The sequence below is a fragment of the Heptranchias perlo genome, chromosome X (genome assembly GCF_035084215.1).
Source record: "Heptranchias perlo isolate sHepPer1 chromosome X, sHepPer1.hap1, whole genome shotgun sequence".
NCBI lineage: Eukaryota > Metazoa > Chordata > Chondrichthyes > Hexanchiformes > Hexanchidae > Heptranchias > Heptranchias perlo.
The window spans coordinates 4,243,784-4,268,376 of NC_090370.1; the positions used below are offsets into that span (position 1 = coordinate 4,243,784).

At 43.0% G+C, this 24,593-nt stretch overlaps 1 protein-coding gene across 1 annotated transcript in view; it reads left to right on the top strand.

The window, feature by feature from the left end:
* The first annotated feature begins 16,359 nt into the window (after positions 1-16,359).
* The window catches only part of LOC137307181 (electroneutral sodium bicarbonate exchanger 1-like), a 178,543-nt gene continuing 170,309 nt past the window's right edge, over positions 16,360-24,593 (top strand). Inside the window, exon 1 of the mRNA XM_067976546.1 lies at positions 16,360-17,503. Coding sequence (XP_067832647.1) covers positions 17,459-17,503 — 45 coding nt within the window. The 5' untranslated portion in view covers positions 16,360-17,458. The remainder of the gene's footprint in view (positions 17,504-24,593) is intronic.

The window sequence follows — 24,593 nt, forward strand, 5'->3', positions numbered from 1 at the left end:
ATTGTGGTGTGGTACAGCACCATCTATTGTGGTGTGGTACAGTGCCATCTATTGTGGTGTGGTACAGCGCCATCTATTGTAGTGTGGTACAGTGCCATCTATTGTAGTGTGGTATAGCGCCATCTATTGTGGTGTGGTACAGTGCCATCTATTGTAGTGTGGTACAGTGCCATCTATTGTAGTGTGGTATAGTGCCATCTATTGTGGTGTGGTACAGTGCCATCTATTGTGGTGTGGTATAGTGCCATCTATTGTAGTGTGGTATAGTGCCATCTATTGTGGTGTGGTACAGTGCCATCTATTGTAGTGTGGTACAGTGCCATCTATTGTGGTGTGGTACAGTGCCATCTATTGTAGTGTGGTATAGCGCCATCTATTGTGGTGTGGTATAGTGCCATCTATTGTGGTGTGGTACAGCACCATCTATTGTGGTGTGGTACAGTGCCATCTATTGTAGTGTGGTATAGCGCCATCTATTGTGGTGTGGTATAGCGCCATCTATTGTGGTGTGGTACAGCACCATCTATTGTGGAGTGGTACAGTGCCATCTATTGTGGTGTGGTATAGCGCCATCTATTGTGGTGTGGTATAGTGCCATCTATTGTAGTGTGGTACAGTGCCATCGATTGTGGTGTGGTATAGCGCCATCTATTGTGGTGTGGTATAGCGCCATCTATTGTAGTGTGGTACAGTGCCATCTATTGTATTGTGGTACAGCATCATCTATTGTGGTGTGGTATAGTGCCATCTATTGTAGTGTGGTACAGTGCCATCTATTGTAGTGTGGTACAGTGCCATCTATTGTAGTGTGGTACAGTGCCATCTATTGTGGTGTGGTACAGTGCCATCTATTGTAGTGTGGTACAGTGCCATCTATTGTGGTGTGGTATAGCGCCATCTATTGTAGTGTGGTACAGTGCCATCTATTGTGGTGTGGTATAGTGCCATCTATTGTAGTGTGGTACAGTGCCATCTATTGTAGTGTGGTACAGCACCATCTATTGTGGTGTGGTATAGCGCCATCTATTGTGGTGTGGTATAGCGCCATCTATTGTGGTGTGGTACAGCGCCATCTATTGTGGTGTGGTATAGTGCCATCTATTGTAGTGTGGTACAGCGCCATCTATTGTAGTGTGGTACAGCGCCATCTATTGTAGTGTGGTGCAGCGCCATCTATTGTAGTGTGGTACAGTGCCATTTATTGTGGTGTGGTATATTGCCATCTATTGTAGTGTGGTATAGCGCCATCTATTGTGGTGTGGTACAGTGCCATCTATTGTAGTGTGGTACAGTGCCATCTATTGTGGTGTGGTACAGTGCCATCTATTGTAGTGTGGTATAGCGCCATCTATTGTGGTGTGGTACAGCACCATCTATTGTAGTGTGGTACATTGCCATCTATTGTGGTGTGGTACATTGCCATCTATTGTAGTGTGGTACAGCGCCATCTATTGTAGTGTGGTACAGTGCCATTTATTGTGGTGTGGTATAGTGCCATCTATTGTGGTGTGGTACAGTGCCATCTATTGTAGTGTGGTATAGTGCCATCTATTGTGGTGTGGTACAGTGCCATCTATTGTAGTGTGGTATAGCGCCATCTATTGTGGTGTGGTACAGTGCCATCTATTGTAGTGTGGTACAGTGCCATCTATTGTAGTGTGGTACAGTGCCATCTATTGTGGTGTGGTACAGTGCCATCTATTGTAGTGTGGTATAGCGCCATCTATTGTGGTGTGGTACAGCACCATCTATTGTAGTGTGGTACATTGCCATCTATTGTAGTGTGGTACATTGCCATTTATTGTAGTGTGGTACAGTGCCATCTATTGTAGTGTGGTACAGTGCCATTTATTGCAGTGTTGTACAGCGCCTTTTATTGTAGTGTGGTACAGCGCCATTTATTGTAGTGTGGTACAGTGCCATTTATTGTAGTGTGGTACAGTGCCATCTATTGTAGTGTGGGACAGTGCCATCTATTGGAGTGTGGTACAGCGCCATCTATTGTGGTGTGGTACAGTGCCATCTATTGTAGTGTGGTACAGTGCTATCTGTTGTTGTGTGGTCTCGCGCCATTTATTGTCGTGTGGTATAGCGCCATCTATTGTAGTGTGGTATAGTGCCATTTATTGTAGTGTGGTATGGCGCCATCTATTGTGGTGTGGTACAGTGCCATCTATTGTAGTGTGGTACAGCGCCATCTATTGTGGTGTGGAATAGCGCCATCTATTGTGGTGTGGTACGGCGCCATCTATTGTAGTGTGGTACAGTGCCATCTATTGTAGTGTGGTATAGCGCCATCTATTGTAGTGTGGTATAGCGCCATCTATTGTAGTGTGGTATAGCGCCATCTATTGTAGTGTGGTACAGCGCCATCTATTGTAGTGTGGTACAGCGCCATCTATTGTAGTGTGGTACAGTGCCATCTATTGTAGTGTGGTACAGTGCCATCTATTGTAGTGTGGTACAGTGCCATCTATTGTAGTGTGGTATAGCGCCATCTATTGTAGTGTGGTATAGCGCCATCTATTGTAGTGTGGTATAGCGCCATCTATTGTAGTGTGGTATAGCGCCATCTATTGTAGTGTGGTACAGTGCCATCTATTGTAGTGTGGTATAGTGCCATCTATTGTGGTGTGGTACAGTGCCATCTATTGTAGTGTGGTATAGCGCCATCTATTGTGGTGTGGTACAGTGCCATCTATTGTAGTGTGGTACAGTGCCATCTATTGTAGTGTGGTACAGTGCCATCTATTGTGGTGTGGTACAGTGCCATCTATTGTAGTGTGGTATAGCGCCATCTATTGTGGTGTGGTACAGCACCATCTATTGTAGTGTGGTACATTGCCATCTATTGTAGTGTGGTACATTGCCATTTATTGTAGTGTGGTACAGTGCCATCGATTGTAGTGTGGTACAGTGCCATTTATTGCAGTGTTGTACAGCGCCTTTTATTGTCGTGTGGTACAGCGCCATTTATTGTAGTGTGGTACAGTGCCATTTATTGTAGTGTGGTACAGTGCCATCTATTGTAGTGTGGGACAGTGCCATCTATTGTAGTGTGGTACAGCGCCATCTATTGTGGTGTGGTACAGTGCCATCTATTGTAGTGTGGTACAGTGCTATCTATTGTAGTGTGGTCTCGCGCCATTTATTGTAGTGTGGTATAGCGCCATCTATTGTGGTGTGGTATAGTGCTATCTGTTGTTGTGTGGTCTCGCGCCATTTATTGTCGTGTGGTATAGCGCCATCTATTGTAGTGTGGTATAGTGCCATTTATTGTAGTGTGGTATGGCGCCATCTATTGTGGTGTGGTACAGTGCCATCTATTGTAGTGTGGTACAGCGCCATCTATTGTGGTGTGGAATAGCGCCATCTATTGTGGTGTGGTACGGCGCCATCTATTGTAGTGTGGTACAGTGCCATCTATTGTAGTGTGGTATAGCGCCATCTATTGTAGTGTGGTATAGCGCCATCTATTGTGGTGTGGTGCAGCGCCATCTATTGTAGTGTGGTACAGCGCCATCTATTGTCGTGTGGTACAGCGCCATCTATTGTAGTGTGGTACAGTGCCATCTATTGTAGTGTGGTACAGCACCATCTATTGTAGTGTGGTATAGCGCCATCTATTGTAGTGCGGTATAGCGCCATCTATTGTAGTGCGGTATAGCGCCATCTATTGTAGTGTGGTATAGCGCCATCTATTGTAGTGTGGTATAGCGCCATCTATTGTCGTGTGGTACAGCGCCATCTATTGTAGTGTGGTACAGTACCATCTATTGTAGTGTGGTACAGCGCCATCTATTGTGGTGTGGAATAGCGCCATCTATTGTAGTGTGGTATAGCGCCATCTATTGTAGTGTGGTACAGTGCCATCTATTGTGGTGTGGTACAGTGCCATCTATTGTAGTGTGGTATAGCGCCATCTATTGTGGTGTGGTACAGTGCCATCTATTGTAGTGTGGTACAGTGCCATCTATTGTTGTGTGGTACAGCGCCATCTATTGTAGTGTGGTATAGTGCCATCTATTGTAGTGTGGTATAGCGCCATCTATTGTAGTGTGGTATAGCGCCATCTATTGTAGTGTGGTACAGCGCCATCTATTGTAGTGTGGTATAGTGCCATCTATTGCGGTGTGGTACAGCGCCATTTATTGTAGTGTGGTACAGCGCCATCTATTGTAGTGTGGTATAGCGCCATCTATTGTAGTGTGGTATAGCGCCATCTATTGTAGTGTGGGACAGTGCCATCTATTGTAGTGTGGTATAGCGCCATCTATTGTAGTGTGGTACAGCGCCATCTATTGTAGTGTGGTATAGCGCCATCTATTGTAGTGTGGTATAGTGCCATCTATTGTGGTGTGGTATAGTGCCATCTATTGTGGTGTGGTACAGTGCCATCTATTGTAGTGTGGTATAGTGCCATCTATTGTGCTGTGGTACAGCGCCATCTATTGTGGTGTGGTATAGTGCCATCTATTGTAGTGTGGTATAGCGCCATCTATTGTGGTGTGGTACAGTGCCATCTATTGTAGTGTGGTACAGCGCCATCTATTGTGGTGTGGTATAGTGCCATCTATTGTAGTGTGGTACAGCGCCATCTATTGTAGTGTGGTACAGTGCCATCTATTGTAGTGTGGTATAGCGCCATCTATTGTAGTGTGGTATAGCGCCATCTATTGTAGTGTGGTACAGCGCCATCTATTGTAGTGTGGTATAGTGCCATCTATTGTAGTGTGGTATAGTGCCATCTATTGTGATGTGGTATAGCGCCATCTATTGTAGTGTGGTACAGCGCCATCTATTGTAGTGTGGTATAGTGCCATCTATTGTAGTGTGGTATAGCGCCATCTATTGTAGTGTGGTATAGCGCCATCTATTGTAGTGTGGTATAGCGCCATCTATTGTAGTGTGGTATAGCGCCATCTATTGTAGTGTGGTATAGTGCCATCTATTGTAGTGTGGTACAGTGCCATCTATTGTGGTGTGGTACAGCGCCATCTATTGTAGTGTGGTATAGCGCCATCTATTGTAGTGTGGTACAGTGCCATCTATTGTAGTGTGGTATAGTGCCATCTATTGTGGTGTGGTACAGTGCCATCTATTGTAGTGTGGTATAGTGCCATCTATTGTAGTGTGGTATAGCGCCATCTATTGTAGTGTGGTATAGTGCCATCTATTGTAGTGTGGTATAGCGCCATCTATTGTAGTGTGGTACAGTGCCATCTATTGTCGTGTGGTACAGTGCCATCTATTGTAGTGTGGTACAGTGCCATCTATTGTAGTGTGGTATAGCGCCATCTATTGTAGTGTGGTATAGCGCCATCTATTGTAGTGTGGTACAGCGCCATCTATTGTAGTGTGGTATAGTGCCATCTATTGCGGTGTGGTACAGCGCCATCTATTGTCGTGTGGTACAGCGCCATCTATTGTAGTGTGGTATAGCGCCATCTATTGTAGTGTGGTACAGCGCCATCTATTGTAGTGTGGTATAGTGCCATCTATTGTAGTGTGGTATGGCGCCATCTATTGTGGTGTGGTACAGTGCCATCTATTGTAGTGTGGTACAGTGCCATCTATTGTAGTGTGGTATAGCGCCATTTATTGTAGTGTGGTATAGCGCCATCTATTGTAGTGTGGTATAGCGCCATCTATTGTAGTGTGGTATAGCGCCATCTATTGTAGTGTGGGACAGTGCCATCTATTGTAGTGTGGTATAGCGCCATCTATTGTAGTGTGGTACAGCGCCATCTATTGTAGTGTGGTATAGCGCCATCTATTGTAGTGTGGTATTGTGCCATCTATTGTGGTGTGGTATAGTGCCATCTATTGTGGTGTGGTACAGTGCCATCTATTGTAGTGTGGTATAGTGCCATCTATTGTGCTGTGGTACAGCGCCATCTATTGTAGTGTGGTATAGTGCCATCTATTGTAGTGTGGTATAGCGCCATCTATTGTGGTGTGGTACAGTGCCATCTATTGTAGTGTGGTACAGCGCCATCTATTGTGGTGTGGTATAGTGCCATCTATTGTAGTGTGGTACAGCGCCATCTATTGTAGTGTGGTACAGTGCCATCTATTGTAGTGTGGTATAGCGCCATCTATTGTGGTGTGGTACAGTGCCATCTATTGTGGTGTGGTACAGTGCCATCTATTGTAGTGTGGTATAGCGCCATCTATTGTAGTGTGGTACAGCGCCATCTATTGTAGTGTGGTATAGTGCCATCTATTGTAGTGTGGTATAGCGCCATCTATTGTAGTGTGGTACAGTGCCATCTATTGTAGTGTGGTATAGCGCCATCTATTGTAGTGTGGTATAGCGCCATCTATTGTAGTGTGGTACAGCGCCATCTATTGTAGTGTGGTATAGTGCCATCTATTGTGGTGTGGTACAGCGCCATCTATTGTGGTGTGGTATAGCGCCATCTATTGTGGTGTGGTATAGCGCCATCTATTGTAGTGTGGTATAGCGCTATCTATTGTCGTGTGGTACAGCGCCATCTATTGTAGTGTGGTACAGTGCCATCTATTGTAGTGTGGTATAGCGCCATCTATTGTAGTGTGGTATAGCGCCATCTATTGTAGTGTGGTACAGCGCCATCTATTGTAGTGTGGTATAGCGCCATCTATTGTAGTGTGGTACAGTGCCATCTATTGTAGTGTGGTATAGCGCCATCTATTGTAGTGTGGTATAGCGCCATCTATTGTAGTGTGGTATAGCGCCATCTATTGTAGTGTGGTATAGTGCCATCTATTGTAGTGTGGTATAGTGCCATCTATTGTAGTGTGGTATAGCGCCATCTATTGTAGTGTGGTACAGTGCCATCTATTGTCGTGTGGTACAGCGCCATCTATTGTGGTGTGGTACAGTGCCATCTATTGTAGTGTGGTATAGCGCCATCTATTGTAGTGTGGTATAGCGCCATCTATTGTAGTGTGGTATAGTGCCATCTATTGTAGTGTGGTATAGTGCCATCTATTGTAGTGTGGTATAGCGCCATCTATTGTAGTGTGGTATAGTGCCATCTATTGTAGTGTGGTATAGCGCCATCTATTGTAGTGTGGTATAGTGCCATCTATTGTAGTGTGGTACAGTGCCATCTATTGTAGTGTGGTATCGCGCCATCTATTGTGGTGTGGTATAGTGCCATCTGTTGTAGTGTGGTATCGCGCCATCTATTGTGGTGTGGTATAGTGCCATCTATTGTAGTGTGGTATAGCGCCATCTATTGTAGCGTGGTACAGTGCCATCTATTGTAGTGTGGTATAGCGCCATCTATTGTAGTGTGGTACAGCGCCATCTATTGTAGTGTGGTACAGCGCCATCTATTGTAGTGTGGTATAGTGCCATCTATTGTGGTGTGGTATAGCGCCATCTATTGTGGTGTGGTACAGTGCCATCTATTGTAGTGTGGTGCAGTGCCATCTATTGTAGTGTGGTACAGTGCCATCTATTGTAGTGTGGTATAGTGCCATCTATTGTAGTGTGGTATAGCGCCATTTATTGTAGTGTGGTATTGCGCCATCTATTGTAGTGTGGTATAGCGCCATCTATTGTAGTGTGGTATCGCGCCATCTATTGTGGTGTGGTATAGTGCCATCTATTGTAGTGTGGGACAGTGCCATCTATTGTAGTGTGGTACAGTGCCATCTATTGTAGTGTGGTATAGCGCCATCTATTGTAGTGTGGTACAGCGCCATCTATTGTCGTGTGGTATAGCGCCATCTATTGTAGTGTGGTATCGTGCCATCTATTGTGGTGTGGTACAGCGCCATCTATTGTAGTGTGGTATAGTGCCATCTATTGTAGTGTGGTATAGTGCCATCTATTGTGGTGTGGTATAGTGCCATCTATTGTAGTGTGGTACAGTGCCATCTATTGTAGTGTGGTATAGTGCCATCTATTGTAGTGTGGTATAGTGCCATCTATTGTGGTGTGGTACAGTGCCATCTATTGTAGTGTGGTATAGTGCCATCTATTGTAGTGTGGTATAGTGCCATCTATTGTGGTGTGGTACAGTGCCATCTATTGTAGTGTGGTACAGTGCCATCTATTGTAGTGTGGTATAGTGCCATCTATTGTAGTGTGGTATAGCGCCATCTATTGTGGTGTGGTACAGTGCCATCTATTGTAGTGTGGTACAGTGCCATCTATTGTAGTGTGGTATAGCGCCATTTATTGTAGTGTGGTATAGTGCCATCTATTGTGGTGTGGTACAGCGCCATCTATTGTGGTGTGGTACAGCGCCATCTATTGTGGTGTGGTACAGTGCCATCTATTGTAGTGTGGTACAGTGCCATCTATTGTAGTGTGGTACAGCGCCATCTATTGTAGTGTGGTACAGCGCCATCTATTGTGGTGTGGTATCGCGCCATCTATTGTGGTGTGGTACAGCGCCATCTATTGTAGTGTGGTATCGCGCCATCTATTGTGGTGTGGTATAGTGCCATCTATTGTGGTGTGGTACAGCGCCATCTATTGTAGTGTGGTATCGCGCCATCTATTGTGGTGTGGTATAGTGCCATCTATTGTAGTGTGGTATCGCGCCATCTATTGTGGTGTGGTATAACGCCATCTATTGTAGTGTGGTACAGCGCCATCTATTGTAGCGTGGTACAGTGCCATCTATTGTAGTGTGGTACAGTGCCATCTATTGTAGTGTGGTACAGCGCCATCTATTGTAGTGTGGTACAGCGCCATCTATTGTGGTGTGGTACAGCGCCATCTATTGTAGTGTGGTATCGCGCCATCTATTGTGGTGTGGTACAGCGCCATCTATTGTAGTGTGGTATCGCGCCATCTATTGTGGTGTGGTATAGTGCCATCTATTGTGGTGTGGTACAGCGCCATCTATTGTAGTGTGGTATCGCGCCATCTATTGTGGTGTGGTATAGTGCCATCTGTTGTAGTGTGGTATCGCGCCATCTATTGTGGTGTGGTATAGTGCCATCTATTGTAGTGTGGTACAGCGCCATCTATTGTAGTGTGGTACAGTGCCATCTATTGTAGTGTGGTACAGCGCCATCTATTGTAGTGTGGTATCGCGCCATCTATTGTCGTGTGGTAAAGTGCCATCTATTGTAGTGTGGTACAGTGCCATCTATTGTCGTGTGGTATAGTGCCATCTATTGTCGTGTGGTACAGTGCCATCTATTGTGGTGTGGTACAGTGCCATCTATTGTAGTGTGGTATAGCGCCATCTATTGTCGTGTGGTACAGCGCCATCTATTGTAGTGTGGTATAGCGCCATCTATTGTAGTGTGGTATCGCGCCATCTATTGTGGTGTGGTACAGTGCCATCTATTGTAGTGTGGTATAGTGCCATCTATTGTAGTGTGGTATAGCGCCATCTATTGTCGTGTGGTACAGCGCCATCTATTGTAGTGTGGTACAGCGCCATCTATTGTAGTGTGGTTTCGCGCCATCTATTGTGGTGTGGTATAGTGCCATCTATTGTCGTGTGGTACAGTGCCATCTATTGTGGTGTTGTACAGTGCCATCTATTGTAGTGTGGTATAGCGCCATCTATTGTAGTGTGGTACAGTGCCATCTATTGTAGTGTGGTATAGTGCCATCTATTGTAGTGTGGTATAGTGCCATCTATTGTAGTGTGGTATAGTGCCATCTATTGTGGTGTGGTACAGTGCCATCTATTGTGGTGTGGTACAGTGCCATCTATTGTAGTGTGGTATTGCGCCATCTATTGTAGTGTGGTACAGTGCCATCTATTGTAGTGTGGTACAGTGCCATCTATTGTAGTGTGGTATTGCGCCATCTATTGTAGTGTAGTACAGCGCCATCTATTGTGGTATTGCGCCATATTTTGTGATATTGTCCCATCTATTGTGATATTGTCGCATCCATTCTGCTGTAGCCCCATCCATTGTGGTATCGTGCCCTATATTGTGATGTAGCCCCATCTATTGTGATATAGCCCCCTTCATTATAGTATAGCGCCACTCATCGTTTCTGTACCCCTTTCACCCATCTGCCATTCGACATATGTGCCGATGTCTGAGACTTCCAGTATTGCCCCTAACTCTTCTCCGATTCCAACTAAACTTTCTCTGTTTAGTTTTGTTATCCCCTCTGATTCACCATGGTGATGCTTGGCCCTAAGTTCATTTGCCCCCATACTGTGAGCTGCAGACTTGCCTTGTAGGTTTTGAGAGGGAGAATGCTTGATGGAAACAAAGAAACATAGAAAGTAGCAGCAGGAGTAGGCCATTCGGCCCTTCAAGCCTGCTCCACCATTCAGTATGTTCATGGCTGATCCTCTATCTCAATACGATATTCCCGCCCTCTCCCCATACCCCTTGATGCCTTTTGTGTCTAGAAATCTATCTTGCTCCTTCTTAAATATATTCAGTAACTTGGCCTCCACAGCCTTCTGTGGTAGAGAATTCCACAGGTTCACCACCATCTGAGTGAAGAAATTTCTCCTCATCTCAGTCCTGACTATCCTACCCCATATCCTGAGACTGTGACCCTGTGATGTACTTGATTGTGCTGGCTGATCTTTGCCAGGTCCAATTATGTATCAGTGCTGCCCTGTCTGTGCTTGCTATAGTCAGGCTCCCACTTGCCTTGCTCTTGTTTTCCTTTTGGTGCCTTATCTTTGCAGTTCTGCAGAACCAACACTGTGTACTTAAATGCAATCATCTGTTTCAAAAGGGCCTGTTTTGTACAATTGTGAAGAAAAGGTATGAGGAGGAGAAGCAGGAGTGAGGAGGGTAATGGTGGTCCTTGTAGAGTGGCTAAAGTTACAAAGATTAGCTAGAGAGAGGAAGAGCTCACAGGTCCAGTGGCTGGAGGCCTCAGAGCAGGATGCAGTGCTTCTTATTGGATGGATCAACAGAGACATTGGAGTGGGCAGCACGTGGGGGCAGGCAGTGAGAGGTTTCTGAGTCGGAAGCGGCTTGAATCCAGTAGGGAGAGATTTTAAAAGTAAACTTTAGTAGAAATGGCTTAAATTTTAAAAAAATGCGTAAAACTTTTAAAATAACATAGCTTCTATTGAGCATGTGGTGGAGAGCTGGGAGACGCATGTTCGGAATGGTAACAGTGCCATCTAGTGGTTGGAGGACTGAACGGAACGTACAGTGGTCAAGCAGGCGATACAATTTTGCCCATTCATACGAATATAAACAAGTGTTCCTACCTGTCACAAAGCATGACAAAATCATGACACAGGAAGTAAGTGTGGGAACAGGAAGTGTGTTCAAGTGCAAGAATTTTAATATATAGATAAGTGTGCTAAATTAAAAAATCTTGCCATTTCAGTAAACCTGTATTTTAGGTTGAGATTTAAATCTTGATCCTGTATTCCAGAACTAATACTATGCGTGATTTAATTTTATTTGGACTTGAAGGCCTTGAAGTTGAGCTGTATAAATTTTGTCCCCCCTTTTAATGGCAGGGTTAACCCATACAATCATATTTGCACAGTGTGATTTAAAGGCCATGAGGATTTTGAAGTCTTTATTTTTGCTGAAAGGTCATTAGCTTCATGAAAATTGTTTGGCAAACTTTTGATTTTGGAAAGGGAAGGGAGGAGAAAAGAAAAGAGTCAGAAAAAGTCACACATCATTTTCGTAGCAATGATGTTGCACACAAGTTATGGGATGTGATGTGTTTTGATCTGATCTGTGCCATCGTTTGATCTACAAACACTTTTGAATGAAAATCGTGTCTCTTTAGGATCCATCCAAAAACAAAATTGGTTATTCTATTGATTAAATCTTGATGTCATTTTGTGTTATCAAGTGAGATCTGTAAACCTGCATTAGGTACTAAAAGCCAGATGTTAATTTAATTTAATTTAATCTGGCTAGACATTCAAAGTAATGAGCTTACCTCTGGACTTGCTTTGAAATATATCAGATCTGTCTGTTAATTTACCAAATTTGCATGTCTAGCTGCTGTTACTGGTTCAATAGTGATGGAGTTGGCACATTGTTCCCCAATGCTTTGTGCTACTGGGAAGTAGAATAAGGCCTCAAACCTACAAATCTCCCTGTTGAGTTTCTAATCTCTACCAAAGTGTGTTCAGATGGGGGCAGAATGGAGGCTGGGTACTCTCCCACAGGGACAGAAAATGAGCCATTGAGGCATCTTGGGTCTCATGCAACCAACAACCAACTCATGAATGGAATTGGCAGAGTCCTGGGAGCATTGTATCCCCCAGTCCTGGCCTAGGAATATTGTGTGGTAAGATAGGGAAGTGAATAAAACTGAACTCCTACTTTCACTCAGATGATGGTGAATCTTTGGAATTCTCTACCCCAGAGGGCTGTGGAGGCTCAGTCATTGAGTACATTCAAAACAAAGATCGATAGATTTCTAGATATTAAAGGCATCAAGGGATATGGGGATGGTGCAGGAAAATAGCACTGAGGTAGAAGATCAGCCATGATCTTGTTGAATGGCGGAGAAGGCTCGAGGGGCCAGATGGCCTACCCCTGCTCCTATTTCTTATATTCTTATGTTCTTATGTTCTCCAAATCTCTGAGAATACTGTTGTTTAACAGGCTGCTGGGAGGCCTGAGAGAGTGGGCCTCAAGTTCATTTGTCTTCTAATTTTCCCATTTTCCACATGGAGGAGCACTGTACCTCCCCAGTAAGCCCCGCTGAGAAGTACAGAACTATGGGAGGATTTGCTTCCTGCTTACTATTCCATGGCACTAAGCATAGCTGCACCAAGAGCCTTTAGTATCTTCTGGCAGCACTAGTGTTCAGTGCAAGATGTAAGCTGTGTATAAACTAAAAAGTCTCTGTCAAAGGATGTATTCATTTGTATTATATCTACTATTTCCTTTACTTTTACTGCATCTATAAGGTAGTCTTGGACAAGGAGTCATTGTAAACAAGCATTTGAGATTCTGTCTAAATAGCTCTCTTCAACAATAATTACAATACAGTCTCTGTAAATTTAGCTCACGTTTGAGAAGGTTGATCAGTGGAAATGCTGTGAGGCATTGTCCCAACCTCTTGAATAAATCTGACAGGAGAGGTCGACCCTCGTGTAATTATGGGTATTGTCCACCCCCTGCTGGTTGATCCTTTGAACAGTGTCGGCCGGGGAGGTGTTTGCAGTTGTCATCATTCTGTGCTCTCCCAGCTGGAGTTGACATGTTGACAGGTGAAAAAGACTTAGGACAGAGGATAGAGGGAAAGGTAAAAATGATGGTTTAGGGATGAAAGAAGCATAGAGATTATAATGGACCCAAATCTTTTCAGAAGGTATTGCTTTGTTTTTACTTAATTTGGTTTAACACACCTAATACTTGACCAATCCTTTTCTCCACCCCCCCCCCCCCCCACCCCCGCAATACGTTACAGGAAAGATATAAAAGCAATTGAAAAGGTACAGTGTAGATTCACTCGGATGTTTCCCAGATGAGGGATTACAGTTCCAAAAAGAAACTTGAGAACGTAGGGCTTTTTTCATTGGAGCTGAGAAGATTGGGTTGTGCCTGCAATGATACTCGGTGGCCAGTTGCAAAGATCAGTACAGGTAGGAGAGGCCATTTTATCCAAGTAGCTCATCCTTACATCGAAACCCCCACCCCCACCAGCATAGTATCTCATTGTCCCTTGGGGATAGTTTTTGCCCCCACTAACCTACCAGAAAACTATTCCAGGTATTGATTACTCTTTGACTGAAGAAGATCTTCCTAACAGCAGTCTGGAGCTTGCAGTTTACCAGTTTGCACCCATTTCCCCTTGTCCTGCAGTTGTGGATGAACTTAAACTAATGCTCAATCATAACCTACCATGGCGGCCCATAAGATGGCCGTAGTCCCTCTTTCCTTCACTCCCCCCCCCCGCCCCCCCACCAACCCTCTTTTCTGAGGTTGGGAAAGCCTCCTAGACTGCCAACGCTATTGTTATGTTTCTCCAACGATCCCATTCCAAACTCCAGGAGTTGGGTTATTGTCTGCAGGAGAGGTCCATTAACACCCAAGCACATCATCTGTTCCAGAGATAATCAGCACATGTTAAAATGCCTCTCCGCCATTTAAACATCTTACGAATTTAAGATTTACTGCACGTAGTATTTTGCTTTCTTAAAATTCTTGGATTTTTCTGAAGTATCTCGGGGAGTATTTTCCTTAGTTCTTAATTTTAGCAAAAAAAAAGAGCTGGCTTGAAAAATCAGGAACATTGCTTTACTCGTGTTTACGCTTTCGCTAAAATTAGCAAACAGAGGAGAATATAGCCCCTCATCTCTTGCAAGTAAATGAATGGGAAGCAGAGATGCACGCTGAGCTTTGCACATGTTGAAGATGGCGATGGAGAGGGTAGCAACAGTGAAACTAATATACCTGTGTTTCTATAACGCCTTATCACACTGAAATGTCTCGAAGCGCTTTACCCAGTGAATGACTTTTTTCTTTTGGAGTGTCTGTTATGTTGGCAAACACAGCACCAGCATCATCCTAAAAATGCAATCAGATGAATGACCAGTTTAACTGTTTCTTTTTTGGTGGTGTTGGTTGAGGGAGGAATGTTGACGAGGACACCAGGAGAACTCTCCTGCTTTAGCATGTAGTAATGTGATGGTGTCAAAATGATGACCTCTTTTTCAAAGTAGTCAAAACAAATTGGCTCTCTTCTGGCTGTGACTGGAGGATTCTGTTTTAATTGGTTACTTTAGGTCCTCTTCATTGGTGGTAGTGTGGTTGCTAGAGAAACATTTATTGTAGGATTATTTTGTGGCCTATGGAGGGTTAAGAAATGGTTATTGGAGTTTAAACATCTAAAGTGATCTGTTGTATGCATGTGAGGAATCAACTCTGTTAAAATTGTATCTCATGAGCAGATGAATATAGCCCACAGTATAATAGAGGAAAAACTGGCAATGACTATACGGCAGTAATCTCACTGAGGGGTTGAGGTCATGTAAGAACAAAGCTCTGAAGCCCTCGGTAAGATTATTACTTTCTGATAAGTTCCACGCAGCAATTTTATTTCTTTAGAATCATAGAATGTTACAACACAGAAACAGACCATTCAGTCCATCAAGTTTGCATCCACGTTTTTCTCCACATGAGTCACCTAGTTTAATCCCACTCTCCGGCTCCCTCCCCATACCCTATAAAAATCCTTTTTTCCGAGCAACTATTTCATTCCATTTTAAAATAATTTATGGACTCAACAACGGTTTGTGGCAGAGAATTCCACATTCTATCCCACTTCTGTGTAAATAAAATTTTTCTAACCTCCCCTTTAACTCTTTCAATGATTATCTTCAATTTGTGCCCTCTTTACTATCTCACTGACCGGTGGAAATGACCGACCACTATTTACCTTATCATAACCCTGTACACTGAGGAGTTTGCGGGGATGGTTTTACTCTAGAATTGGATTCTCTTTTCCATCCTGTGGGCAAGTCTGATGGCTGATGGTGAGGATGCTCCGTGTGGTGTTTGGATAACAATATCCATGCTGAAGGGTTAAGGACTGCTATGTGCTCAACAGTTGGGAACTAAGAGTCTACGTGTGGTGCCATGTTTAACAGCCCACGCATTTTTAACTGGCAGGTTCCCAATATTAGTGATTCCACTGTCAACAATGCCAATTAAGGAATGTGGGGCCTGACATTATGTCATGGGATATTAGGGTATGAGTGCTTAATACGTTTGTCTGAAATACCGATCTATGTTATTTTAATGAAGAAGTTAATCTATTCATTTTAAAGGAGGCCTTAACCCATTTAGTTTCAAACCGGCCAAAGCCTCTGTTAAAATAGGGAAGAAAGGAATTTTAGACAAATAATGTTAAATGTTTATATGCTAGTATCCCACACTGACATTTCAGGGCCTACCTTTTAAAATGTGGAAATTAAACCGGATTTAGGAACCAACTGCCCAAAAGTTTGGTGGGTGTTTTAACAGTTTGAGGGGTCACATGGAAAGCCAGCGGAATTCTGTTTCTGAAATCACTTGAGGCAGACCAAACCAAGTTATTTGATCCATGTCTGATTATAACGGGGTCGGGGAGGCGGGGGGGGCTTCTCATCACTGACCACTTCAGTCAGGATTAGACTAGGAGAATAATTTACAGCTGAATTTCGCATTAGAAAAAAGAGTTACAAATTCAGGTCGGGGGAACTCCTTACCTCCCTCAGCCTTCCCATCCTTTTACAATGTACAGCCTTTTAAAATCCAAGCTTGGTGTCACGTAACTGCTGATTTACCCCGTCTTCTCCTCCTACTCTTTTCAAACTTGTTGATGTCCTGCACCAGGGGTCTTGGCCCTTTCTCAATTTGAAACATGGAAAATCTTATGCTCTGCTATAGAATATGGATTTTTATTTACTTCTAATGGTTACTGGCTCCCTTCACAACTTCCATTGCTGCAACTCCCTTCTCGTTGTGAAGGAACACTTACTTTTCCATCCACTTGGGGAATACAATGGGAGGTAATAGGCTGCCGAAGCTTCTGATCTTGAGTTGATGCATTTAAAAGAAACAGATTGTTCCTTCTCTGAGGACAGTGTGCAGCAAGGGTGAGAATACAGAGACAATGATGCAGGATCCAAAGAATAAAAACGCTGAAGCAGTGGGATGTTTGCCTTGTTTAGATTAGAAAATTTTGGTCAGATTTTGGAATAATAAAGGGTAGTTTTAAAGGATTGTTGGGCCACTGTGTTCCATTTCTCAACAAGTGTTTAACAAACTATTTCTATTGTTGAGGGGAGAATTGTCCCTAGAACATGGTCTTAACAGCATTGCACACAAATGACACGGGGATGTGGTTTATATCATTATTATTATCATTCTACGTATTTGTAAACAAAGGTTGCCAGACACTTTTCATGAAGGCGATTTCCCCTTTTAATTAGGAAGTGCTCCCATTCACATATCCTGTACATTGTGCATTGCCCTGTGTATAACCTACTGTGTAATATATTTCTTCTACATTGCCACATATCGCAGTGCATGAAACGTTCTCAATCTCCAAGTTACCTGTGCCACATTACATAGTTGGATTTGTTTATCCACATATTTTTCAAGCTCATTTTGGAGGAGATATGAAAAAATCATATGCTTTGTTGGGCAGAAATACCTGAAATCAATAGGTTATTTGAAATAATGAATTGGATTTTTAAAAAAAATACCTGACAATTGTTGCATTTTTAAAATCTCTCTCTATCCTGTGTCAATCATTGAAATCCTGCTCTTCTCCAGCATCCCTCCCCTATACATACAATAAAGAACCTAAGATGCTGATTGGCCATCTCCGGTTGGCCGTTTAGCCACTCAGGGGCGATATAAGGATGGTGCTGATGCCGTTTGCGCTGCTGGTGCAGCTGGAGCGAGGACAGAGCGAGCACAGAGCTCCCGCTGTCTCGGCCCGGAGTGAGCACACGCCTCCGGGCGCTGAATTTTCCGCCGGACAGCTTTCGGTTTCAGTCAGCACCGAAGAGAAACAGCATTTCGGTCAGCTTCAACCATGCCGGCTGGGAGTCAGGAATCTGAATGTGCCCTGAGTTACCAGGTACTGCGTCTGACCTCTGGAGTACGTCGTGTGTGTGTGTCTGAAACCCAGAATCTCTTCATCTAACCCTCAGTGTTTTGCTTATTTTTTAAAAAATGTACAAATGGTAGAATTGGGGATATGATGGGAGGTTGCTGAGTCATTTCATACAAGGTATGATGAACACTGTTTAATATTTGATCCGTTGTCTTGGCTCTTGTGTGCGTTCTGTTTTTTTCCATTCCTCACTGAAGGTAAAAGTGTCCCAGTCAATGCGGCAGTGACATTTAATATTTCTGTCATGTGTGCTGCGTGCATGTTCTGCTTTCTGAGTGCCGGCTGCCGCTGCTGCCTGGAGGCGGCTGCTACTGCTGCTGAATATGCTTCGGATAAAAGGCTCAGGACAGTAAATCGAGGGAAGGGGAGATGAGGGGGAGTTAGATTACTGGAGCCTGCATATTATAGATTAACCTTGAGGGTGGTGCGAATGAATCCTGGGCCAAGAACATATCAAAGATGTCAGCCTGATAGATTTTATGACTGAATTTTATGGTTAATTTGTTTTGCTGCAACATGAATATTTTAATAAAGTTTTTTATCAAACAGTGCCATTCAGTATAATCCTGTTTTCAGATACATCTGTTTTACTATTTTCCTATTGTGAAATGCATTTTATTTGAAAAAAGCTCTTTTTCTATCTGCCTGGCTGTGCAAGTATGTTACATCTTCCTTTCAATTGTTTGTGTATGTATATATATACACACATCTATCCTAATGTTTTGAATTGTGTGAGTCATTGTAAAGCGAGCAGTGCGTTGCATAGAGAGCTCTGTTGGCTGAGCATAACTGTGCATGCTCTTAAAGGTGCTGCTTCATAAGGAGTTTTGGGATTCAGCAACACTGCTGAATGTTGTAAATGCAAACTATTGACAGCTGGGAAAGAGGTGGTGCTGTTTTAAAGGGAAAGTGTTTTGCAAATCACATTGGAATATTGCTCTCTGGTGTATAAGATGGTGCCTCAAGGCTGCAGTTATACTGTGCTACTAGTAGCTACAGGTCAAAATGCAGGCAGTGATGTGTGATTTACACTGTTCCAGAGTTGAAGTGTCTTATTGGGTACTCATCATACTGGTTCTTAATTTTCTTGATTTTCCAAGGTTGTCTTTTTTTTTCCACTAGTGGCTAGATTTTGTGAGATTGTAAAGACTTTTACACACCTGTTTCTTCAGGCTCTCTGCTGTGCACTTGCAGACCAGCCTGTTACTTGTGCAGGTAAGTTTACCCAAGTCAGACATGAGAATGGGAGCTCTCCATACTCTTCACAACCGTTGTGTAGATTCACAGATTCAATGTGGGTTTTTGTTTTGGGTGAAAGTGCTCAATTTCCATAAAAGGTTTGTGGCATGTCAGCAAAATACAAGAAGTGAAAATAATCCAAGATATAAAAACACCAATATACCACTTCTACAAAAGCCCATGATAATTCACCTTCCCCAGTTCATTTTATTATTGGAACCCATTTTCTACTCTTAATTGGTCCCACCAAATAAGCAAAGGTGGTTAATGCTGACCGTCTCCATGAGCCATGAGAAGCTTCAAGTTCCAAGCTGCCTCATGTATGGAGTAAAATGCCATCATCTCCTGCAGGAAAACATGGGATTGTGCAGCACACAATACACAATTACTTGGTTTTCAGCTTTCTGGTTACGTTCAATTCTGACAACTCATTTTTTGATTCCTTGATTTTTTTTTTCCTCAATCATGGTTGTAATCATTAGTGACCCAAAAAAAGGAGTTTGTTCATCTCCTAGTCTGGCAGTTAATAATTCTAATTTATGGTTTGTTTTTATTTGTCTAAAAGCTGGGAGAAATCTTTGGAGATTTGCAGCTTCCAAGGCCCTTTGGTTAATTTGACTCTTCTGATTTACAGATGCCACTTCCCTGTTTCCCAGAGGTAACCCAAACAAGATTGATTTAGCATAACTTAACTGTAACCATGATAATGACTGACATTCTCCCCCTTGCTTGGCCTCTAATGCACATGAATGAAGGAATTTATCTTGTTCCATAAATAGAATTTGAAAAAAATTCATCTTTACCTTTTTTTATTGTACTGCCATTGCATATGAGCCAAGGAACAGAGGTTGGTAAAGTCAGAGCTGAGAAACTGTTTATTTAAGTGCAATAAGACTATCAGGTGGCTGGGAATGAGTTTATAAAGATGAAATGGAGTGGAACAGTTCAGGTAGTCATCAATTTTAATCAGTTGTAACTATCCCATGAGATTAGATCACAGCCTTGAATTGTTCTCATTTCCCCCCTCTTTCTCTTCCCCCCCCCCCCCATTGTATCTGAGTTTACATTTTTTTATATGGCCTTTTCTTCACCACCCCCCAAAAAGCATGAACTCAAAGTTGGTGTATAGTTCCACAGTCCTCCAGTTGCTTTCCCAAATGACTATTCTTTGTGTGAGCTCAGGCAGTGAGTGCTGGCAGGCTATTTCACAAAATAATTATAGATGAGGAAGAACATTTGACCTGTCTTACTGCATCCATCCAGAAATGCCCTAAAGCTCCCCATTGCAGCATCCAGTTGGTTCTTTCCTCCCCTCCCCTATCCCAAGTGTTCTTCACTCTGTAGAATGTCCTGGTATCAGTCCTAAATTGGCCTTTTACTAAGATCACCTCTTATACATCTCTCTTTCAGAAAAGTGTAAGTCTCTCCAATCTTTTCTCATAGTCCTAGAACTAGGGATCAGCATCATTGCTCTTTACACTGCCTCCAGCACTTGAATGTCTCCCTTTGTACATAAGTTGAACACAATCCTGGTCTTGCTAAATGTCCATGTAGGTACTTTCTAGCAGGAGACACTTGATATTGATCAGGAGTAGGAACCATGGCTAAGTCCTTGTTTTGTAGGCAAAAAGACAAGTGATTGCACTTCAAAAAAGTAATTCAAGTGCTTTGGGAGGTCCTAATAACATGGAAGGTGCTACCTAAATGCAAGGTCCTAATTTCTTTCTTTCTCATTTTCTTTCTTGCTCTCATGTTGTTTCTATTTTATCAACAATACTATGGTCATTGTTTCTTTGGACTTTCCTCCCTTGTACCTCCTCAGCTCAAATGCACCACCTAAACATTGTTCCTCCTCCCTGCATTGAAATGAAAATTCATCAGTTTCCTACTCTAATTCATTCTTTCCCAGGACCTGTGGAACTCCTCATCTCTCTCCAACTTCCCTACCTCCTGCAATCTACAAACTTTAAAAACTCAATTTTGGCATCATCTAATCACTGCTATTTGACTTACCTCACCTTCTATCTTATTCTCTTTAACTCACCTCCCCTGCCAGTGGTTCTTTTTACCTAGGTTTCCCAATATTAAAAAAAATGGTGATCGATTTATTTTTTTGTTGGCAAATTAACACATCATCCCCTCCTCAATGCATGTTCAGACCATGTTGCTGCCTTTTCATCATCCAGCAGGTTCCCCATCATTCATCTTTAACTATATAATGTCCATAGGAACATTAGGAATAGGAGGTGGCCATTCAGCCCCTCGAGCCTGCTCCCCCATTCAATTAGATCATGGCTTATCTGTATCTCAACTCCATTGTCCTGCCTTTTTTCCATATTTCTTGATACCCTCACCTAACAAAGAAAATCTATTGATCTCAATCTTGAAAGCTACAATTGCCCCAGCATCCACAGCCTTTTGGGGTGAGAATTCCAGATTTCTAGCCCCCCTTATTTTCTGCACCTTCAAGGCTGGTTGAGAGTTGATGACACCACTCATGTGGCTGATTATAAGAGGCTTGTACTGTACAATGAACCAGATCAGCACACATCAGTCTGTTACAAGAAAATGGGCAAGCAACTTGTTCCCAAGCCTCTGCCCTCTCCATGCCAGTATCCATTATGAATAGGGAAAGGACTATTAATGACTGCCTAATGATAACTAGTCTGAATCTTTAAAATGTCCCCTTTTAGACTGTTGACATTTTTTGATTAGTCTATTGAATAACTTCAAATTAGAATATTTAGTCAGTCATTTATGACCAACTGTAGGTGGCAAGCATGGAATACTGATTATTGACACTGATTAAATGTTTAGACTTTAGAAGGTAGAACATGCACAACAAATGTGCACTTGTCAATTTCTCAAATAAACAGAAGAATCTTGAGTGGTCTCCAGATGCTTAATTTGAGAAATTATACATGGCTACATCATTGGTGAAATGGGCATCTTTACCATCCTGAAATGAATGGTAGAAAATTCTGTTCTGTTACTGGCATGCGATCCTCCTCCCTGCCAAATTTTCCTCCCTGTTCTCCGCTCAGATGATACCTAACGCCCAGGTGGGAAAGACAAAAATTGACCCCATAAGGTTTTTCTCCCTTGTATTTACTCTTATCCAAGGTGCCAGTGGGTGTTTTACCCTAGTTATTTACACACCCACCTTAAAGCATATAGTTTTTTGATACCATTTCAGTTCTTGATTCAGTAGTTTCAAGACTGGTGGTTTCAGTCAGAAAAGTGAGATGTCTTAAAGATTCCAAACTGGCCCTGTGGTGTGTTGACATTCAGCTGCTGCAGGCTTGCTGCCACATGTAATAGATGGCAGTTGAACTGAGTAGCACAGTGGCAGCCACTTAATAGGAACTCCCATGGAGATCAATGCAGTGCAAACAATGGTTGGGAATGTGTTTACATATAAGGCAACATGAAGGCTGGAGCATGTTACAAGGCACTAACCCATTGAGGGGTTCAGATAGTGCTCTAAAGCACAAGAGCCAGAGCAGCTTATCAATGTCACCTGAATCCCAAACTCTGTTCTTCCCACACCCCAGCCTGTGTTCTCCATGAGATGCAGAGTTAGGGGCAAGGTTTTCTCTGTTTGCTATTTGAAGCAAAATTCTAAATCTGTTCTTATAAATCATGTTTACTATTCGCTACAAATAGTAAACACAGGAAATTCCCCCTCCCTTTAATGAGTTGTTTCCTTTTCTTTTAAACTAGATCTGTGCTTTTTCCCCCATCATCTTCACCCCCACACCTTCAGCATCATGACTTTGAGGATTGAATGACTTCACAAGATCGATACAGGGGAGGAAGGCCATTTGGCCCACCTTGGTTCATCCATCCAGAAAGAATTGACCTCTCTTTCCCTCATCACAGCACCTGACTGTTTCTTAAATGATATAGCCTTCACTACCTCACCTGGAGATCTGTACCATGTGTTGATCACTTAGACTTCCTGATATCAGTCCTAAATTTGCCTGTTCCCTTTGCCTTACTGTCATGGTTTAGTTTGAAATAGTGCCTTGGATTTACTTTTCCTACACTGTTGACTATTGGGATATTTTTCTATGTTTTAAAAACTCTTATATAAATGCAAATTATTGATGTTTTTTTGTAAAAAGATTTAAGAACTAAATTTGGTGAAACAAAAAGTCCTGAAAATGAAATACCAAAACAAAAAACCTGCCCATAACTTGATGCCAGGAAATTAGGCCAATTCCAACTGCACTACACTAGTTGATAAAACCTTAGCTTAGACATGGCAAAAAGAGTCAAGGTAACTACCTGCAAGTTCCCTTTTAAGTACCTGTGTAAGGCCAATATTTAGTCAGTTGTGATTGTGGAGCAGTCAGTCTTCACTATAAAGTGATCGTGTAAAGATGCAATTTTTCTAGTGGAATGCATAGAAATCTCTGCTGTGGAGTTGGTGTTCCCTTTCAACTGACATTGATATTTACACAGTATCGATTGTTTTGCAATGTGACAGTTCTGGATTTGTATTCTCTCCCTGTTTCCCCCTCCCCCAAATGGATGGATTGAACTTAATCAGTCTGTTGGACTATCATATTAAATCTTATCCAGTGTGCACTTCCTTGTTTGTCACACTTCCTGTGTGATGATTTTGTCACACCTGGGTGGAATGTCAAGATTTGCTTTTAAACTTAGTTTGTTAGGGTAAATGGTGCTGTGAATCAGTGTCTCCTGCTTTCCCCAGGTTTGCCTGCCCCCACCATTGGACTTCTCTGGGGTAGTGCCTTGCCCCTCTCCAGATGCTTCAAGGTCCCCCTTGCAGGTTTTCAATGTTCATCTGCCATATTTGCCTGCCTTTGGGCCACTGTTTCTCTTTCCTTCTCCCCCACCCCCCACCCAGAGACCCTGTCATCTGCAGATTCTCTGCCTGGTCCCAGCCTGGATCCCAGCCTCAGGCCACTGTCCCCTTCCTAGCCCTTGACTGCACCCACAACCCATTTGCCATATGCTGTGTTCAGGTCATGTTGGTCTTTGGGTCGATGTTGGCTCTGGCCAGACTCCCTGGCCACCCATAATACATCAGCCACCCTGGCTGGATCTCACCCACCACCGTAATACACCAACTGCCCATGCCAGATCTCTCCACCAACCACCATATGTACCTCCCACTGACGAGAGGACAGGACACAGGAAAAAAAAAACCAGAAGATAAAGAAAAACAAAAGGAGAGACTGCTAGAAAGGAACAAAGATCCAGACCCAGACGAAGAGAGAAAGCCACCAATGCCATGGCAAACAATACCTATTTAGAAAGATGTGATCTATTGTTCAAAAAACAGCCCCCACCATTCAAATCCTTTCCTTACCTTCTTCCCCACCCAGCCCTCCCCTCCAACTCAGTGAGCATTGCTACAGCAGACTCACTAATATATTAAAAGTCTTGCCCTGTGGTATTTGTCTCTCTTTTTTCAGTCATTCTTAATGGTCACTTATTTTAATTCCCAATTCTTTTTCTAATCTGAGCTTTTTTAAAAAAAAAGTAAAATATAAATACGTGGGTAACATAGGTATAAGAGTAGGCCATTCAACCCCTCGAGACTGTTCAGCCATTTCATTAGATCATGGTCGATCTGTACCTCAACTCCATTTGCCCGCCTTTGATCCATATCCCTCGATACCCTTACCTAATAAAAATCTATCTATCTCAGTCGTGAAAGCTCCAGTTGACCCCCCCCAGCATTCAAGCCTCTTGGGGAAGAGTTCCAGATTTCCACTACCCTTAGTCTGTAAAATTGCTTTTTGATTTCATTTCATTATAATGACTTAGCTCTAATTTTAAG